The 16208-nt window shown below is 50.8% G+C and overlaps 1 protein-coding gene across 1 annotated transcript in view; it reads right to left on the bottom strand.

Moving 5' to 3' along the window:
* yeats2 (YEATS domain containing 2) overlaps window positions 1-16208 on the bottom strand; it is an 86242-nt gene that overhangs the window by 45987 nt on the left and 24047 nt on the right. Inside the window, exons 9-12 of the mRNA XM_065005646.1 lie at window positions 3572-3616; window positions 3195-3393; window positions 2314-2556; window positions 1758-1919 (exon numbers count right to left, since the gene is read on the bottom strand). Of these exons, the coding sequence (XP_064861718.1) occupies window positions 1758-1919; window positions 2314-2556; window positions 3195-3393; window positions 3572-3616 (649 nt within the window). The remainder of the gene's footprint in view (window positions 1-1757; window positions 1920-2313; window positions 2557-3194; window positions 3394-3571; window positions 3617-16208) is intronic.

The raw sequence follows: 16208 nt of genomic DNA, 5'->3' as shown, positions 1-16208 counted from the left end.
CTGCAGTCTTCATGCCTCCTTGCAGCATGCCTAAGGCACGTTCACGCAGATGAGCAGGGACCCTGGGGATCTTTCTTTTGTGTTTTTCAGTGTCAGTAAAAAGGCCTCTTTAGTGTCCTAAGTTTTCATAACTGTGACCTTAATTGCCTACCGTCTGGAAGCTGTTAGTGTCTTAACGACCGTTCCACAGGTGCATGTTTATTAATGGTTTATGGTTCATTGAACAAGCACTGGAAACAGTGTTTAAACCCTTTACAATGAAGATCTGTGAAGTTATTTGGATTTTTACAAATGATCTTGAAAGACAGGGTCCTGAAAAAGGGACGTTTCTTTTTTGCTGAGTTTATAAAATGTGTTTTGATTTGTTTAACACTTTTTGGTTACTACATAATTCCATATGTGTTATTTCATAGTTTATGTCTTCACTATTATTCTACAATGTAGAAAATAGTAAAAAATAACGGAAAACCCTTGAATGAGTAAGTGTGTTCAAACTTTTGACTGGTACTGTATATATATTTTTGGGAACTCAAGTCAGGGTCTCAATTGACTGTAGAATACACAAGGTGCTATTTCCAACTTAGGTTGTGCATCAGCAGTTTTGCTCTTGTTATGTCAGTCACTCAAACAGCCCATGTCAGTTCACTTTTTTTTTAGATTGGTAAGTTCGTCTAAACAGCGATTTCAACTCGTAGTAATCATGGTCGAATTCCCGACCGAGGGTCGCCCATTGATTTTGTTAGTCACTCTCACTCAGACACCATATTAAAAACGGCAAACATTTCTCTCCACCTATGGCAAAACGCGTAGGATTGCAGAACATTTGCTGTAAAACTGCACATTTTTCACATTTCACTTAGGGCCCCCAAAAGGCTAGCGATAGGCTCTGACTGCATGTGTGGGTCTGCATGTGGGTACGCACTGCAGCCCCTCATGATGAGTTCACTTTTTTTTTGTGGCCACCACCCCATCAAAGTTACTGGTATACACAAACCCAAAATAATTCCTCAATCTCACACACAACCTCCCACGCTGTATACCTGCGAGGGCTATAAATAGCAATCTGACTCACCAGCACACACACCTCTGAATGTCGAACCCCCTCCCCCTGCACTGTCCAATAATCTGTCCTGGACACTGAGCCACAGAACACAGCAGTAGTTCCTGTCACAATGGAAGCCCCTCTCATACCATCAAAAAGCTGAACACAGCAGTACAGCAGTAGTTCCTGTCACAATGGAAGCCCCTCTCATACCATCAAAAAGTAATCTGTCCCGGACACTGAGCCACGGAACACAGCAGTACAGCAGTAGTTCCTGTCACAATGGAAGCCCCTCTCATACCATCAAACAGCTGCAGCATCAAGTCATGGTTTATGGAGAGAGAGACAGAAGGAGGGAGAGAGAGAGGAGACAACTGAAAGGGTTCAGGCTTAGAGAATATAGTCAACTGTGGAGGTTTATCAGAGGAGAGAAGTAAGAGTGCACTAGATTCAGCCTTGGGATGTTTGTAACGGTGGTGTGTGGGAGGGGAACGTTGGCCCTACAGTGGCCGAGGAGAGCCTACAACACCAGTATCATCTGCTGTGTGGGAGGCACAGTCTACAGTACATCCTCACATTGTGCTGCAGGAGCTAACCCAAAAACCTAACCCAAATCATAACTTTAACCATTAGGGAAAACCAGCAAAACTGTTCTTAGATCAGTGTCTAAAATCTAGGGGCAAGAGTGGAGCTGTCGAGCGGAGCAGTAGCGTACCTGTGGAGGTGCCGGAGTTCGCTGCCATGCCGATGACCTGGCCGGGCTTGTCGACAATGATGTAAGGGTTGTTGAGTACGGAGGAGCCCTGTTTGGTGTGTACCGGGGTGGAGGTGTGGATACGGGGGAGGGGCGAGTGGCTGGGTGTGGAGATGGGTGAACCTTTGGGATCAAAACAAAATCACAAACAACATGCTCATTATAAAGATATTCATTTTAAAACATGCATTTTTCTAAAGCTCTGTATCTTCAAAAAAAGCCCATGAACAAAAATCGATTTAAAGATTTCCTTACTGCGCTTGTGCATCACTTTTGAAATGCAAAACCTTTTCAATCTTAAAAGAGACGGTGTTTAAAAACTGAGATTGGCCTATAGTTTCTTAATGTTGGGGGGAATAACAAAACAAATCAAACAAAAGTCTCCACTGACACTAAGAGTGGGTCTGACTGACTATGAAAACAAAAATCTAAACAACACCATTGAATTATTAATCAACTCACAACCCCTTCCCTCCCCCCACTCCAGTACAGCCAGATCCCATTGGGAGGTAGTTACCTGACACAATCTTACAGCTCATGGTAATTGGCTGAAAGGATTTCCCGGGGGACTCGGAGGGGCTGGGCAACTGTCCCTGGGGGACGATCTTACAGCTGGCCGTGATTGGCTGGAAGGCCGAGTTGCCATGGGAACCCAGTGTGATCTTCTCTGTGACTTTAGGACGGGATGGGGTGCGTTCCAAAGCCGAGGGGGGCGTGCTGTACACCCCAGACCTCCCAGTCTCGGTTTTGACAGGCAGACCTGGACGGAGGGGAATATAATAAAGAGAAAGAAAGGGAGAGAGAGAGAGAGGAGTGAGGACGATGATAACCATTAAAATCCACTCTAGGCATAATCTTCATTATAATTATCCTCATCCTGGCACAGAGAGATAGGCAGAGAGAGATTATTTCTCAGTCCAGTCATTAATAATTCACTATAGGCCTGCGAGGGAAAGGATTTAAAGAAACAAAAAAGAGAAATTGTAGAAAATCATGGCACACTTGGACAGGTGGTGATTCACTGAAAAGGAGAAACTGACATAATTCCAAAGGAAACAGCTCCATGTTCTGCAGTGTGTTCGGATCTTCTTTGAATCTTCTATGATATAGACCAGGGTTTCCTAAACACAGTCTTAGGGTCCCCCCTGGGTGCACGGTTTGGTTTTCGCCCTAGCACTACACAGCTGATTCAAATAACCAACTCGTCCTCATGCTCTGATTATTTCAATCAGCGGTGTAGTGCTAGGGCGAAAACCAAACCGTGCCCCTGGGGGTATATGGCAGGACCCAGTTTGTGAAACCCTGGTGTGGAGTTAAAAGTCTCATCCACATTCTTAGCTGATAGAACAGGTGAGTAAAAAGGGGACTTGAATGTATAAAACCTCCCATGTATCTCACCTTTCTCTGCGGTGGTGGAGTGGTTGTCCTGTGAGAGGGGGAGTGGAGAGCTGCAGCGGCCAGAGAGAGGACCTGGGGTTTGGGGCAGGAAGGATGGGGACGAGGGGCTGGCTTCACGCTGGTGGTGGTGGGCGTGGGAGGAGGAAGAGAGCACATAGTCGTCCCCCAGGGAGTTCCTGTGGAGCTCGACATCCACCACCTGAGAGGAAAGTAAGTTCAAGGGTCAACGTTCACAGTGGTAAAAAACGGTGTATTCAACACAACGAGTCAAGTTTGAGATCAATGCTGGGGCTATGGTCCCATGAAATGTAAGACAGCTGTCTTGCTAGTAGACTTGATAGAGAAGTTTGAACACAGTAAATGAATAACAGACTTACTGTTTCTGCCCCCAGTGTCTGCAGGCCTGTGTAAGTTCTGTCGAGCTATAGGGAGAGACAGTAGGATTTATTATGCACTTTTATATAGAGAAAGAGAATGACTGAATAACAAAATAACAGTAAAAAAAACATTCAAAACTGTGTAAAAAAAGAAGAAACCATATCAGTGAATCTCACTTAAGAAATCAAAAGCCTGTGAGGAACCTTTAGAACATTCTCAAGTAGCTAGACAGTATCTAGACAGTAGCTAGAAGGTGGCTAGACAGTAGCTGGACTAATACAACTTTAAAGAACCACTACACTTAACTGGCATCCAAGAGTCCTCTTTTGAGGAAGACAGAGAGAGACAGAGAGTGGAAGACAGAGTGACGCAGAGAGACAGAGAGTGGAAGACAGAGTGACGCAGAGAGAGGAAGACAGAGTGACGCAGAGAGACAGAGAGTGGAAGACAGAGTGACGCAGAGAGACAGAGAGTGGAAGACAGAGTGACGCAGAGAGAGGAAGGCAGAGAGAGGAAGACAGAGTGACGCAGAGAGAGGAAGACAGAGTAACGCAGAGAGAGGAAGACAGAGTGACGCAGAGAGAGGAAGACAGAGTGACGCAGAGAGACAGAGAGTGGAAGACAGAGTGACGCAGAGAGACAGAGAGTGGAAGACAGAGTGACGCAGAGAGACAGAGAGAGGAAGACAGAGTGACGCAGAGAGACAGAGAGTGGAAGACAGAGTGACGCAGAGAGACAGAGAGTGGAAGACAGAGTGACGCAGAGAGACAGAGAGTGGAAGACAGAGTGACGCAGAGAGACAGAGAGTGGAAGACAGAGTGACGCAGAGAGAGGAAGACAGAGTGACGCAGAGAGACAGAGAGTGGAAGACAGAGTGACGCAGAGAGACAGAGAGTGGAAGACAGAGTGACGCAGAGAGACAGAGAGTGGAAGACAGAGTGACGCAGAGAGACAGAGAGTGGAAGACAGTGACGCAGAGAGACAGAGAGTGGAAGACAGAGTGACGCAGTGAGACAGAGAGTGGAAGACAGAGTGACGCAGAGAGACAGAGAGTGGAAGACAGAGTGACGCAGAGAGACAGAGAGTGACGCAGAGAGGAAGACAGAGTGACGCAGAGAGAGGAAGACAGAGTGACGCAGAGAGACAGAGAGAGGAAGACAGATTGACGCAGAGAGGAAGACAGAGTGACGCAGAGAGAGGAAGACAGAGTGACGCAGAGAGAGGAAGACAGAGTGACGCAGAGAGAGGAAGACAGAGTGGAAGACAGAGTGACGCAGAGAGAGGAAGACAGAGTGGAAGACAGAGTGACGCAGAGAGAGGAAGACAGAGTGACGCAGAGAGAGGAAGACAGAGTGGAAGACAGAGCGACGCAGAGAGAGGAAGACAGAGTGACGCAGAGAGTGGAAGACAGAGTGACGCAGAGAGAGGAAGACAGAGTGACGCAGAGAGAGGAAGACAGAGTGACGCAGAGAGAGGAAGACAGAGTGACGCAGAGAGAGGAAGACAGAGTGGAAGACAGAGTGACGCAGAGAGAGGAAGGCAGAGAGAGGAAGACAGAGTGACGCAGAGAGAGGAAGACAGTGATGCAGAGAGAGGAAGACAGAGTGACGCAGAGAGAGGAAGACAGAGTAACGCAGAGAGAGGAAGACAGAGTGACGCAGAGAGACAGAGAGTGGAAGACAGAGTGACGCAGAGAGAGGAAGGCAGAGTAACGCAGAGAGAGGAAGACAGAGTGACGCAGAGAGACAGAGAGTGGAAGACAGAGTGACGCAGTGAGTGGAAGACAGAGTGACGCAGAGAGACAGAGAGACAGAAAGTGGAAGACAGAGTGACGCAGTGAGTGGAAGACAGAGTGACGCAGAGAGAGGAAGGCAGAGAGAGGAAGACAGAGTGACGCAGAGAGACAGAGAGACAGAGAGTGGAAGACAGAGTGACGCAGTGAGTGGAAGGCAGAGAGAGGAAGACAGAGTGACGCATAGAGAGGAAGACAGAGTGACGCAGAGAGACAGAGAGTGGAAGACAGAGTGACGCAGAGAGTGGAAGACAGAGTGACGCAGAGAGACAGAGAGAGGAAGACAGAGTGACGCAGAGAGACAGAGAGTGGAAGACAGAGTGACGCAGAGAGTGGAAGACAGAGTGACGCAGAGAGACAGAGAAGACAGAGTGACGAGAGAGACAGAGTGGAAGACAGAGACAGAGAGACAGAAAGTGGAAGACAGAGTGACGCAGAGAGACAGAGAGTGGAAGACAGAGTGACGCAGAGAGACAGAGAGTGGAAGACAGAGAGACGCAGAGAGAGGAAGGCAGAGAGAGGAAAGACAGAGTGACGCAGAGAGAGGAAGACAGAGTGAACGCAGAGAGAGGGAAGACAGAGTGACGCAGAGAGAGGGAAGACAGAGTGACGAGAGAGTGAGAGAGGAAGACAGAGTGACGCAGAGAGAGGAAGACAGAGTGACGCAGAGAGACAGAGAGTGGAAGACAGAGTGACGCAGAGAGACAGAGAGAAGAAGACAGAGTGACGCAGAGAGACAGAGAGAGAGTGGAAGACAGAGTGACGCAGAGAGACAGAGAGAGTGGAAGACAGAGTGACGCAGAGAGACAGAGAGTGGAAGACAGAGTGACGAGAGAGACAGAGAGTGGAAGACAGCGTGACGCAGAGAGACAGAGAGTGGAAGACAGAGAGACGCAGAGCGTGGAAGACAGAGTGACGACAGAGAGACAGAGAGTGGAAGACAGAGTGAAGACGCAGAGAGACAGAGTGGAAGACAGAGACAGAGAGTGACGCAGAGACAGAGAGTGGAAGACAGAGAGTGAAGACAGAGAGACAGAGAGTGGAAGACAGAGAGACGAGAGAAGAGAGTGACAGAGAGTGGAAGACAGAGTGACGCAGAGAGACAGAGAGTGGAAGACAGAGTGACGCAGAGAGACAGAGAGTGACGAGTGACGCAGAGAGACAGAGAGTGGAGAGTGACGCAGAGAGACAGAGAGTGAGACAGAGAGACAGAGGGTGGAAGACAGAGTGACGCAGTGAGACAGAGAGTGGAAGACGCAGTGAGACAGAGAGTGGAAGACGCAGTGAGACAGAGAGTGGAAGACGCAGTGAGACAGAGAGTGGAAGACGAGTGAGACAGAGAGTGGAAGACGCGTGAGACAGAGAGAGAGAAGACAGAGTGACGAGAGAGACAGAGAGACAGAGTGGAAGACAGGAAGACAGAGTGACGCAGAGAGACAGAGAGTGGAAGACAGAGTGACGCAGAGAGACAGAGAGTGGAAGACAGAGTGACGCAGAGAGACAGAGAGTGGAAGACAGAGTGACGCAGAGCGTGGAAGACAGAGTGACGCAGAGAGACAGAGAGTGGAAGACAGAGTGACGCAGAGAGACAGAGTGTGGAAGACAGAGTGAAGACAGAGTGAGACAGAGAGTGGAAGACAGAGTGACGCAGAGAGACAGAGAGTGGAAGACAGAGTGACGCAGAGAGACAGAGAGTGACGCAGAGAGACAGAGAGTGACGCAGAGAGACAGAGGGTGGAAGATGAGAAGACGAGAGACAGTGAGACAGAGAGTGGAAGACGCAGAGAGACAGAGAGTGGAAGACGAGTGAGACAGAGAGTGGAAGACGCAGTGAGACAGAGAGTGGAAGACAGAGAGTGGAAGACAGTGAGACAGAGAGTGGAAGACGAGAGACAGAGAGTGGAAGACGCAGAGAGACAGAGAGTGGAAGACGCAGTGAGACAGAGAGTGGAAGACGCAGTGAGACAGAGAGTGGAAGACAGAGTGACAGAAGAAACAGAGAGAGACAGAGAGTGGAAGACAGAGTGACGCAGAGAGACAGAGAGTGGAAGACAGAGTGACGCAGAGACAGAGAGTGGAAGACAGAGTGACGAGAGAGACGTGGAAGACAGAGTGACGCAGAGAGACAGAGAGTGGAAGACAGAGTGACGAGAGAGACAGAGAGTGGAAGACAGAGTGACGCAGAGAGACAGAGAGTGGAAGACAGAGTGACGCAGAGAGACAGAGAGTGGAAGACAGAGTGACGCAGAGAGACAGAGAGTGGAAGACAGAGTGACGCAGAGAGACAGAGAGTGACGCAGAGAGACAGAGAGTGACGCAGAGAGACAGAGGGTGGAAGACAGAGTGACGCAGTGAGACAGAGAGTGGAAGACGCAGTGAGACAGAGAGTGGAAGACGCAGTGAGACAGAGAGTGGAAGACGCAGTGAGACAGAGAGTGGAAGACGCAGTGAGACAGAGAGTGGAAGACGCAGAGAGACAGAGAGTGGAAGACAGAGTGACGCAGAGAGACAGAGAGTGGAAGACGAGTGAGACAGAGAGTGGAAGACAGAGACAGAGAGAAACAGAGACAGAGAGTGGAAGACAGAGAGACAGAGAGAAGAGAGGAAGACAGAGTGAAGACAGAGAGACAGAGAGTGGAAGACAGAGTGAGACAGAGAGTGACAGAGAGTGGAAGACAGAGAGTGAAGACGCAGAGACAGAGAGTGGAAAGACGAAGACAGAGTGAAGACAGAGAGAGTGGAAGACAGAGTGACGCAGAGACAGAGAGTGAGAAGACAGAGTGACGCAGAGAGACAGAGAGGGAAGACAGCGTGACGCAGAGAGACAGAGAGTGGAAGACAGAGAGAGAGACAGAGAGTGGAAGACAGACGAGAGAGACAGAGAGTGGAAAACGCAGTGAGACAGAGAGTGACGAGAGAGACAGAGAGGAAGACAAGTGAGACAGACAGAGAGTGGAAGACGCAGTGAGACAGAGAGTGGAAGACGCAGTGAGACAGAGAGTGGAAGACGCAGAGAGACAGAGAGTGGAAGACGCAGTGAGACAGAGAGTGGAAGACGCAGTGAGACAGAGAGACAGAGAGTGGAAGACGCAGTGAGACAGAGAGTGGAAGACGCAGTGAGACATAGTGTGGAAGACGCAGTGAGACATAGTGTGGAAGACAGAGTGACGCAGTGAGACAGAGAGTGGAAGACGCAGTGAGACAGAGAGTGGAAGATGCAGAGAGACAGAGAGTGGAAGACGCAGTGAGACAGAAAGTGGAAGACGCAGTGAGACAGAGAGTGGAAGACGCAGACAGACAGAAGTGGAAGACGCAGTGAGACAGAGAGTGGAAGACGCAGTGAGACAGAGAGTGGAAGACGCAGAGAGACAGAGAGTGGAAGACGCAGTGAGACAGAGAGTGGAAGACGCAGAAAGACAGAGTGTGGAAGACGCAGTGAGACAGAGAGTGGAAGACGCAGAGAGACAGAGAGTGGAAGACGCAGTGAGACAGAGAGTGGAAGACAGAGTGACGCAGTGAGACAGAGAGTGGAAGACAGAGACAGAGAGTGAAGACGCAGTGAGACAGAGAGTGAGAGAGAGACAGAGAGTGGAAGACGCAGAGAGACAGAGAGTGGAAGACGCAGTGAGACAGAGAGTGGAAGACGCAGTGAGACAGAGAGTGGAAGACGCAGTGAGACAGAGAGTGGAAGACGCAGTGAGACAGAGAGTGAAGACGAGTGAGACAGAGGGAAGACGGAAGACAGAGTGAGTGAGAGACAGAGAGTGGAAGAAGACAGAGTGACAGAGTGACAGAGAGTGGAAGACGAAGACAGAGTGAGACAGAGAGTGGAAGACAGAGTGACGCAGAGAGACAGAGAGTGGAAGACAGTGAGTGGAAGATGCAGAGAGACAGAGAGACGGAACAGAGACAGCGACGCAGAGACAGAGAGTGAGACAGAGAGTGGAAGACAGAGTGACGCAGAGAGACAGAGAAGACAGAGTGACGCAGAGAGACAGAGAGTGACGCAGTGAGACAGAGAGTGGAAGACGCAGTGAGACAGAGAGTGGAAGACGCAGTGAGACAGAGAGTGGAAGACGCAGTGAGACAGAGAGTGGAAGACGCAGTGAGACAGAGAGTGGAAGACGCAGTGAGACAGAGAGTGGAAGACGCAGTGAGACAGAGAGTGGAAGACGCAGTGAGACAGAGAGACAGAGTGGAAGACAGAGAGTGAGACAGAGACAGTGGAAGACAGAGAGTGGAAGACGAGTGAGACAGTGAGACAGAGTGTGGAAGACGCAGTGAGACAGAGTGTGGAAGACAGAGGACAGAGAGTGGAAGACAGAGAGAGTGGACGCAGAGACAGAGAGTGGAAGACGCAGTGAGACAGAGAGTGGAAGACGCAGTGAGACAGAGAGTGGAAGACGCAGTGAGACAGAGAGTGGAAGACGCAGACAGACAGAAGTGGAAGACGCAGTGAGACAGAGAGTGGAAGACGCAGTGAGACAGAGAGTGGAAGACGAGAGAGACAGAGAGTGGAAGACGAGTGAGACAGAGAGTGGAAGACGAGAAAGACAGAGTGTGGAAGACGCAGTGAGACAGAGAGTGGAAGACAGAGAGTGGAAGACGAGAGAGACAGAGAGAGTGGAAGACGAGTGAGACAGAAAGTGGACGAAGACAGAGTGACGCAGTGAGACAGAGAGTGGAAGACAGAGTGAGACAGAGAGAGTGAGATAGAGAGACAGAGAGTGGAAGACGCAGAGAGACAGAGAGTGGAAAACAGACAGAGAGTGGAAGACGAGTGAGACAGTGAGACAGAGAGTGGAAGACGCAGTGAGACAGAGAGTGGAAGACGAGTGAGACAGAGAGTGGAAGACGTGGAAGACGAGTGGGAGACAGTGAGACAGAGAGTGACGAGAGAGACAGAGGGTGGAAGACAGTGAGACAGAGAGTGGAAGACGCAGAGAGACAGAGAGTGGAAGACGCAGTGAGACAGAGAGTGGAAGACGCAGTGAGACAGAGAGTGGAAGACGCAGTGAGACAGAGAGTGGAAGACGCAGAAAGACAGAAGTGGAAGATGCAGTGAGACAGAGAGTGGAAGACGCAGTGAGACAGAGAGTGGAAGACGCAGTGAGACAGAGAGTGGAAGACGAGAGTGGAAGACGCAGAGAGACAGAGAGTGGAAGACGCAGAGAGACAGAGAGTGGAAGACGCAGTGAGACAGAGAGTGGAAGACGCAGAGAGACAGAGAGTGGAAGACGCAGTGAGACAGAGAGTGGAAGACAGAGTGACGCAGTGAGATAGAGAGACAGAGAGTGGAAGACGCAGAGAGACAGAGAGTGGAAGACGCAGTGAGACAGAGTGTGGAAGACGCAGTGAGACATAGTGTGGAAGACAGAGTGACGCAGTGAGACAGAGAGTGGAAGACGCAGTGAGACAGAGAGTGGAAGATGCAGAGAGACAGAGAGTGGAAGACGCAGTGAGACAGAGAGTGGAAGACGCAGTGAGACAGAGAGTGGAAGACGCAGTGAGACATAGTGTAGAAGACAGAGTGACGCAGAGAGACAGAGAGTGACGCAGAGAGACAGAGGGTGGAAGACAGAGTGACGCAGAGAGACAGAGAGTGGAAGACGCAGTGAGACAGAGAGTGGAAGACGCAGTGAGACAGAGAGTGGAAGACGCAGACAGACAGAAGTGGAAGACGCAGTGAGACAGAGAGTGGAAGACGCAGTGAGACAGAGAGTGGAAGACGCAGTGAGACAGAGAGTGGAAGACGCAGTGAGACAGAGAGTGGAAGACGCAGTGAGACAGAGAGTGGAAGACGCAGTGAGACAGAGAGTGGAAGACGCAGTGAGACAGAGAGTGGAAGACGCAGTGAGACAGAGAGTGGAAGACGAGTGAGAGACAGAGTGGAAGACTGGAAGACAGAGAGTGAAGACAGTGAGAGAGTGGAAGACGAGAGAGACAGAGAGTGGAAGACGAGTGAGACAGAGAGTGGAAGACGCAGTGAGACAGAGAGTGGAAGACGCAGACGACAGAGACAGAGAGTGGAAGACGCAGTGAGACAGAGAGTGGAAGACGCAGTGAGACAGAGAGTGGAAGACGCAGTGAGACAGAGAGTGGAAGACGCAGAAAGACAGAGTGTGGAAGACGCAGTGAGACAGAGAGTGGAAGACGCAGAGAGACAGAGAGTGGAAGACGCAGTGAGACAGAAAGTGGAAGACAGAGTGACGCAGTGAGACAGAGAGTGGAAGACGCAGAGAGACAGAGTGTGGAAGACGCAGTGAGACAGAGAGTGGAAGACGCAGAGAGACAGAGAGTGGAAGACGCAGTGAGACAGAGTGGAAGACGAGTGGAAGACAGAGAGAGTGGAAGACGAGTGAGACAGTGAGACAGAGAGAAAGTGGAAGACGCAGTGAGACAGAGAGTGGAAGACGAGACAGAGTGGAAGACAGAGAGTGGAAGACGAGTGAGACAGAGAGTGGAAGACGCAGTGAGACAGAGTGGAAGACGAAGACAGAGAGTGGAAGACGAGTGAGACAGAGTGGAGTGACAGAGAGAGACAGAGACGGTGGAAGACAGAGTGACGCAGAGAGACAGAGAGTGGAAGACGCAGTGAGACAGAGAGTGGAAGACGAGTGAGACAGAGAGTGGAAGACGAAAGTGGACAGAGAGTGAGACAGAGAGTGGAAGACGCAGTGAGACAGAGAGTGGAAGACGAGTGAGACAGAAAGACAGAGTGGAAGACGAGAGAGACAGAGAGTGGAAGACGAGTGAGACAGAAAGACAGAGAGTGGAAGACGAGAGAGACAGAGAGTGGAAGACGAGTGAGACAGACAGAGTGGAAGACAGAGAGTGGAAGACGCAGTGAGACAGAGAGTGGAAGATGCAGAGAGTGAGACAGAGAGTGTGGAAGACGCAGAGAGTGAGACAGAAAGACAGTGGAAGACGCAGTGAGACAGAGAGTGGAAGACGTGACGAGTGAGACAGAGAGTGGAAGACGCAGTGAGACAGAGAGTGGAAGACGCAGAGAGACAGAGAGTGGAAGACGCAGTGAAAGACAGAGTGTGGAAGACGCAGTGAGACAGAGAGTGGAAGACGCAGAGAGACAGAGAGTGGAAGACGCAGTGAGACAGAGAAGTGGAAGACGAGAGAGACAGAGAGTGAGACAGAGAAGTGGAAGACAGAGTGAGACAGAGAGTGGAAGACGCAGTGAGACAGAGAGTGGAAGACGCAGAGAGACAGAGAGACAGAGAGTGGAAGACGCAGTGAGACAGAGAGTGGAAGACGCAGAAAGACAGAGTGTGGAAGACGAGTGACAGAGAGTGGAAGAGACGAGACAGAGAGAGAAGACAGAGAGTGGAAGACGCAGTGAGACAGAGAGTGGAAGACGCAGTGAGACAGAGAGTGGAAGACAGAGTGACGCAGTGAGACAGAGAGACAGAGAGTGGAAGACGCAGAGAGACAGAGAGTGGAAGACGCAGTGAGACAGAGAGTGGAAGACGCAGTGAGACAGAGAGTGGAAGACGCAGTGAGACAGAGAGTGGAAGACGCAGTGAGACAGAGAGTGGAAGACGCAGTGAGACAGAGAGTGGAAGACGCAGTGAGACAGAGAGACAGAGAGTGGAAGACGCAGTGAGACAGAGAGTGGAAGACGCAGTGAGACAGAGAGACAGAGAGTGGAAGACGCAGTGAGACAGAGAGTGGAAGACGTAGTGAGACAGAGAGTGGAAGACGCAGTGAGACAGAGAGTGGAAGACGCAGTGAGACAGAGAGTGGAAGACGCAGTGAGACAGAAAGACAAGAGTGGAAGACGCAGTGAGACAGAGAGTGGAAGACGCAGTGAGACAGAGAGTGGAAGACGCAGTGAGACAGAGAGACAGAGAGACAGAGAGTGGAAGACGCAGTGAGACAGAGAGTGGAAGACGCAGTGAGACAGAGAGTGGAAGACGCAGTGAGACAGAGAGTGGAAGACGCAGTGAGACAGAGAGTGGAAGACAGAGTGGAAGACGCAGTGAGACAGAAAGACAGAGAGTGGAAGACGCAGTGAGACAGAGAGTGGAAGACGCAGTGAGACAGAAAGACAGAGAGTGGAAGACGCAGTGAGACAGAGAGTGGAAGACGCAGTGAGACAGAGAGTGGAAGACGCAGTGAGACAGAGAGTGGAAGACGCAGAGAGACAGAGAGTGAAAGACGCAGTGAAACAGAGAGTGGAAGACGCAGTGAGACAGAGAGTGGAAGACGCAGTGAGACAGAGAGTGGAAGACAGAGTGACGCAGTGAGACAGAGAGTGGAAGACAGAGTGACGCAGTGAGACAGAGAGTGGAAGACATAGTGACGCAGTGAGATAGAGAGACAGAGAGTGGAAGACGCAGTGAGACAGAGAGTGGAAGACGCAGTGAGACAGAGAGTGGAAGACGCAGAGTGACAGAGAGTGGAAGACGCAGTGAAACAGAGAGTGGAAGACGCAGAAAGACAGAGTGTGGAAGACGCAGTGAGACAGAGAGTGGAAGACGCAGAGAGACAGAGAGTGGAAGACGCAGTGAGAAAGAGTGTGGAAGACGCAGTGAGACAGAGAGTGGAAGACGAGTGAGACAGAGAGTGGAAGACGCAGTGAGACAGAGAGTGGAAGACAGAGACAGAGAGTGGAAGACGCAGTGAGACAGAGAGTGGAAGACGAGTGAGACAGAGAGTGGAAGACAGAGGACAGAGACAGAGAGACAGACGCAGTGAGACAGAGTGGAAGACGAGTGAGACAGAGAGTGGAAGACAGAGAGTGAGACAGAGAGTGGAAGACGCAGTGAGACAGAGAGTGGAAGACGAGTGAGACAGAGAGTGGAAGACGCAGTGAGACAGAGAGTGGAAGACGCAGTGAGACAGAAAGAAGACAGAGAGAGAGTGGAAGACGCAGTGAGACAGAGAGTGGAAGACGAGTGAGACAGAGAGAAGACAGAGAGTGAGACAGAGACAGAGTGGAAGACGCAGTGAGACAGAGAGTGGAAGACGCAGAGACAGAGAGTGGAAGACGCAGTGAGACAGAGAGTGGAAGACGCAGTGAGACAGAGAGTGGAAGACGTGACAGTGAGACAGAGAGTGGAAGACAGCAGTGAGACAGAGAGTGGAAGACGCAGTGAGACAGAGACGAGTGGAAGACAGACAGAGAGTGGAAGAGAGAGTGAAGACGAGTGAGACAGAGTGGAAGACGACAGACAGAGAGTGGAAGACAGAGTGAAGACAGTGGAAGACGCAGTGAGACAGAGAGTGGAAGACAGAGAGTGAGACAGACGAGAGAGTGGAAAGACGAGAGACAGAGAGTGGAAGACGCAGTGAGACAGAGAGTGGAAGACGCAGTGAGACAGAGAGTGGAAGACGCAGAGAGACAGAGAGTGAAAGACGCAGTGAAACAGAGAGTGGAAGACGCAGTGAGACAGAGAGTGGAAGACGCAGTGAGACAGAGAGTGGAAGACAGAGTGACGCAGTGAGACAGAGAGTGGAAGACAGAGAGCAGTGAGACAGAGAGTGGAAGACATGTGACGCAGTGAGAGACAGAGTGGAAGACGCAGTGAGACAGAGAGACAGAGACAGTGGAAGACGCAGAGTGACAGAGAGTGGAAGACAGCAGTGAAGACAGTGAGACAGAGAGTGGAAGACGCAGAGAGACAGAGACAGTGGAAGACGAGTGAGACAGAGAGTGAAGACGAGTGAGACAGAGAGTGGAAGACACAGTGAGACAGAGAGTGGAAGACGCAGAAAGACAGAGTGTGGTGAGACAGAGAGTGGAAGACGCAGAGAGACAGAGAGTGGAAGACGCAGTGAGACAGAGAGTGGAAGACAGAGTGACGCAGTGAGACAGAGAGTGGAAGACAGAGTGACGCAGTGAGACAGAGAGACAGAGAGTGGAAGACGCAGAGAGACAGAGAGTGGAAGACGCAGTGAGACAGAGAGTGGAAGAGTGAGACAGAGAGTGGAAGACGCAGTGAGACAGAGAGTGGAAGACAGAGTGAGACAGAGAGTGGAAGACGCAGTGAGACAGAGAGTGGAAGACGAGTGAGACAGAGAGAAGACAGAGAGTGAGACAGAGAGTGGAAGACGCAGTGAGACAGACAGAGAGTGAGGAACAGACAGTGAGAGTGAAGACGCAGTGAGACAGAGAGTGGAAGACAGAGAGACAGAGAGTGGAAGACGCAGTGAGACAGAGAGTGGAAGACGCAGTGAGACAGAGAGTGGAAGACGCAGAGAGACAGAGAGTGGAAGACGCAGTGAGACAGAGAGTGGAAGACGAGAGAGACAGAAGTGGAAGACAGTGAGACAGAGAGTGGAAGACGCAGTGAGACAGAGAGTGGAAGACGAGTGAGACAGAGAGTGGAAGACGCAGAGAGACAGAGAGTGGAAGACGCAGTGAGACAGACAGAGAGTGGAAGACGCAGTGAGACAGAGAGTGGAAGACGAGAGACAGAGAGTGGAAGACGAGTGAGACAGAGAGTGGAAGACGAGAGACAGAAAGACAGAGTGGAAGACGAGAGACAGAGAGTGGAAGACGCAGTGAGACAGAGAGTGGAAGACGCAGTGAGACAGAGAGTGGAAGACGCAGTGAGACAGAGAGTGGAAGACGCAGAGAGACAGAGAGTGGAAGACGCAGTGAGACAGAGAGACAGAGAGTGGAAGACGCAGTGAGACAGAGAGTGGAAGACGCAGTGAGACAGAGAGTGGAAGACGCAGAGAGACAGAGAGTGGAAGACGCAGAGAGACAGAGAGTGGAAGATGGACAGAGAGTGGAAGACGCAGTGAGACAGAGAGTGGAAGACGCAGTGAGACAGAGAGTGGAAGACGCAGTGAGACAGAGAGTGGAAGACGCAGTGAGACAG

The sequence above is a fragment of the Oncorhynchus nerka genome, linkage group LG20, assembly GCF_034236695.1.
Source record: "Oncorhynchus nerka isolate Pitt River linkage group LG20, Oner_Uvic_2.0, whole genome shotgun sequence".
Classification (NCBI taxonomy): Eukaryota; Metazoa; Chordata; class Actinopteri; order Salmoniformes; family Salmonidae; genus Oncorhynchus; species Oncorhynchus nerka.
Note: the sequence above shows the minus strand (reverse complement) of the source record. Positions and strands in the feature narration are given on the sequence as shown.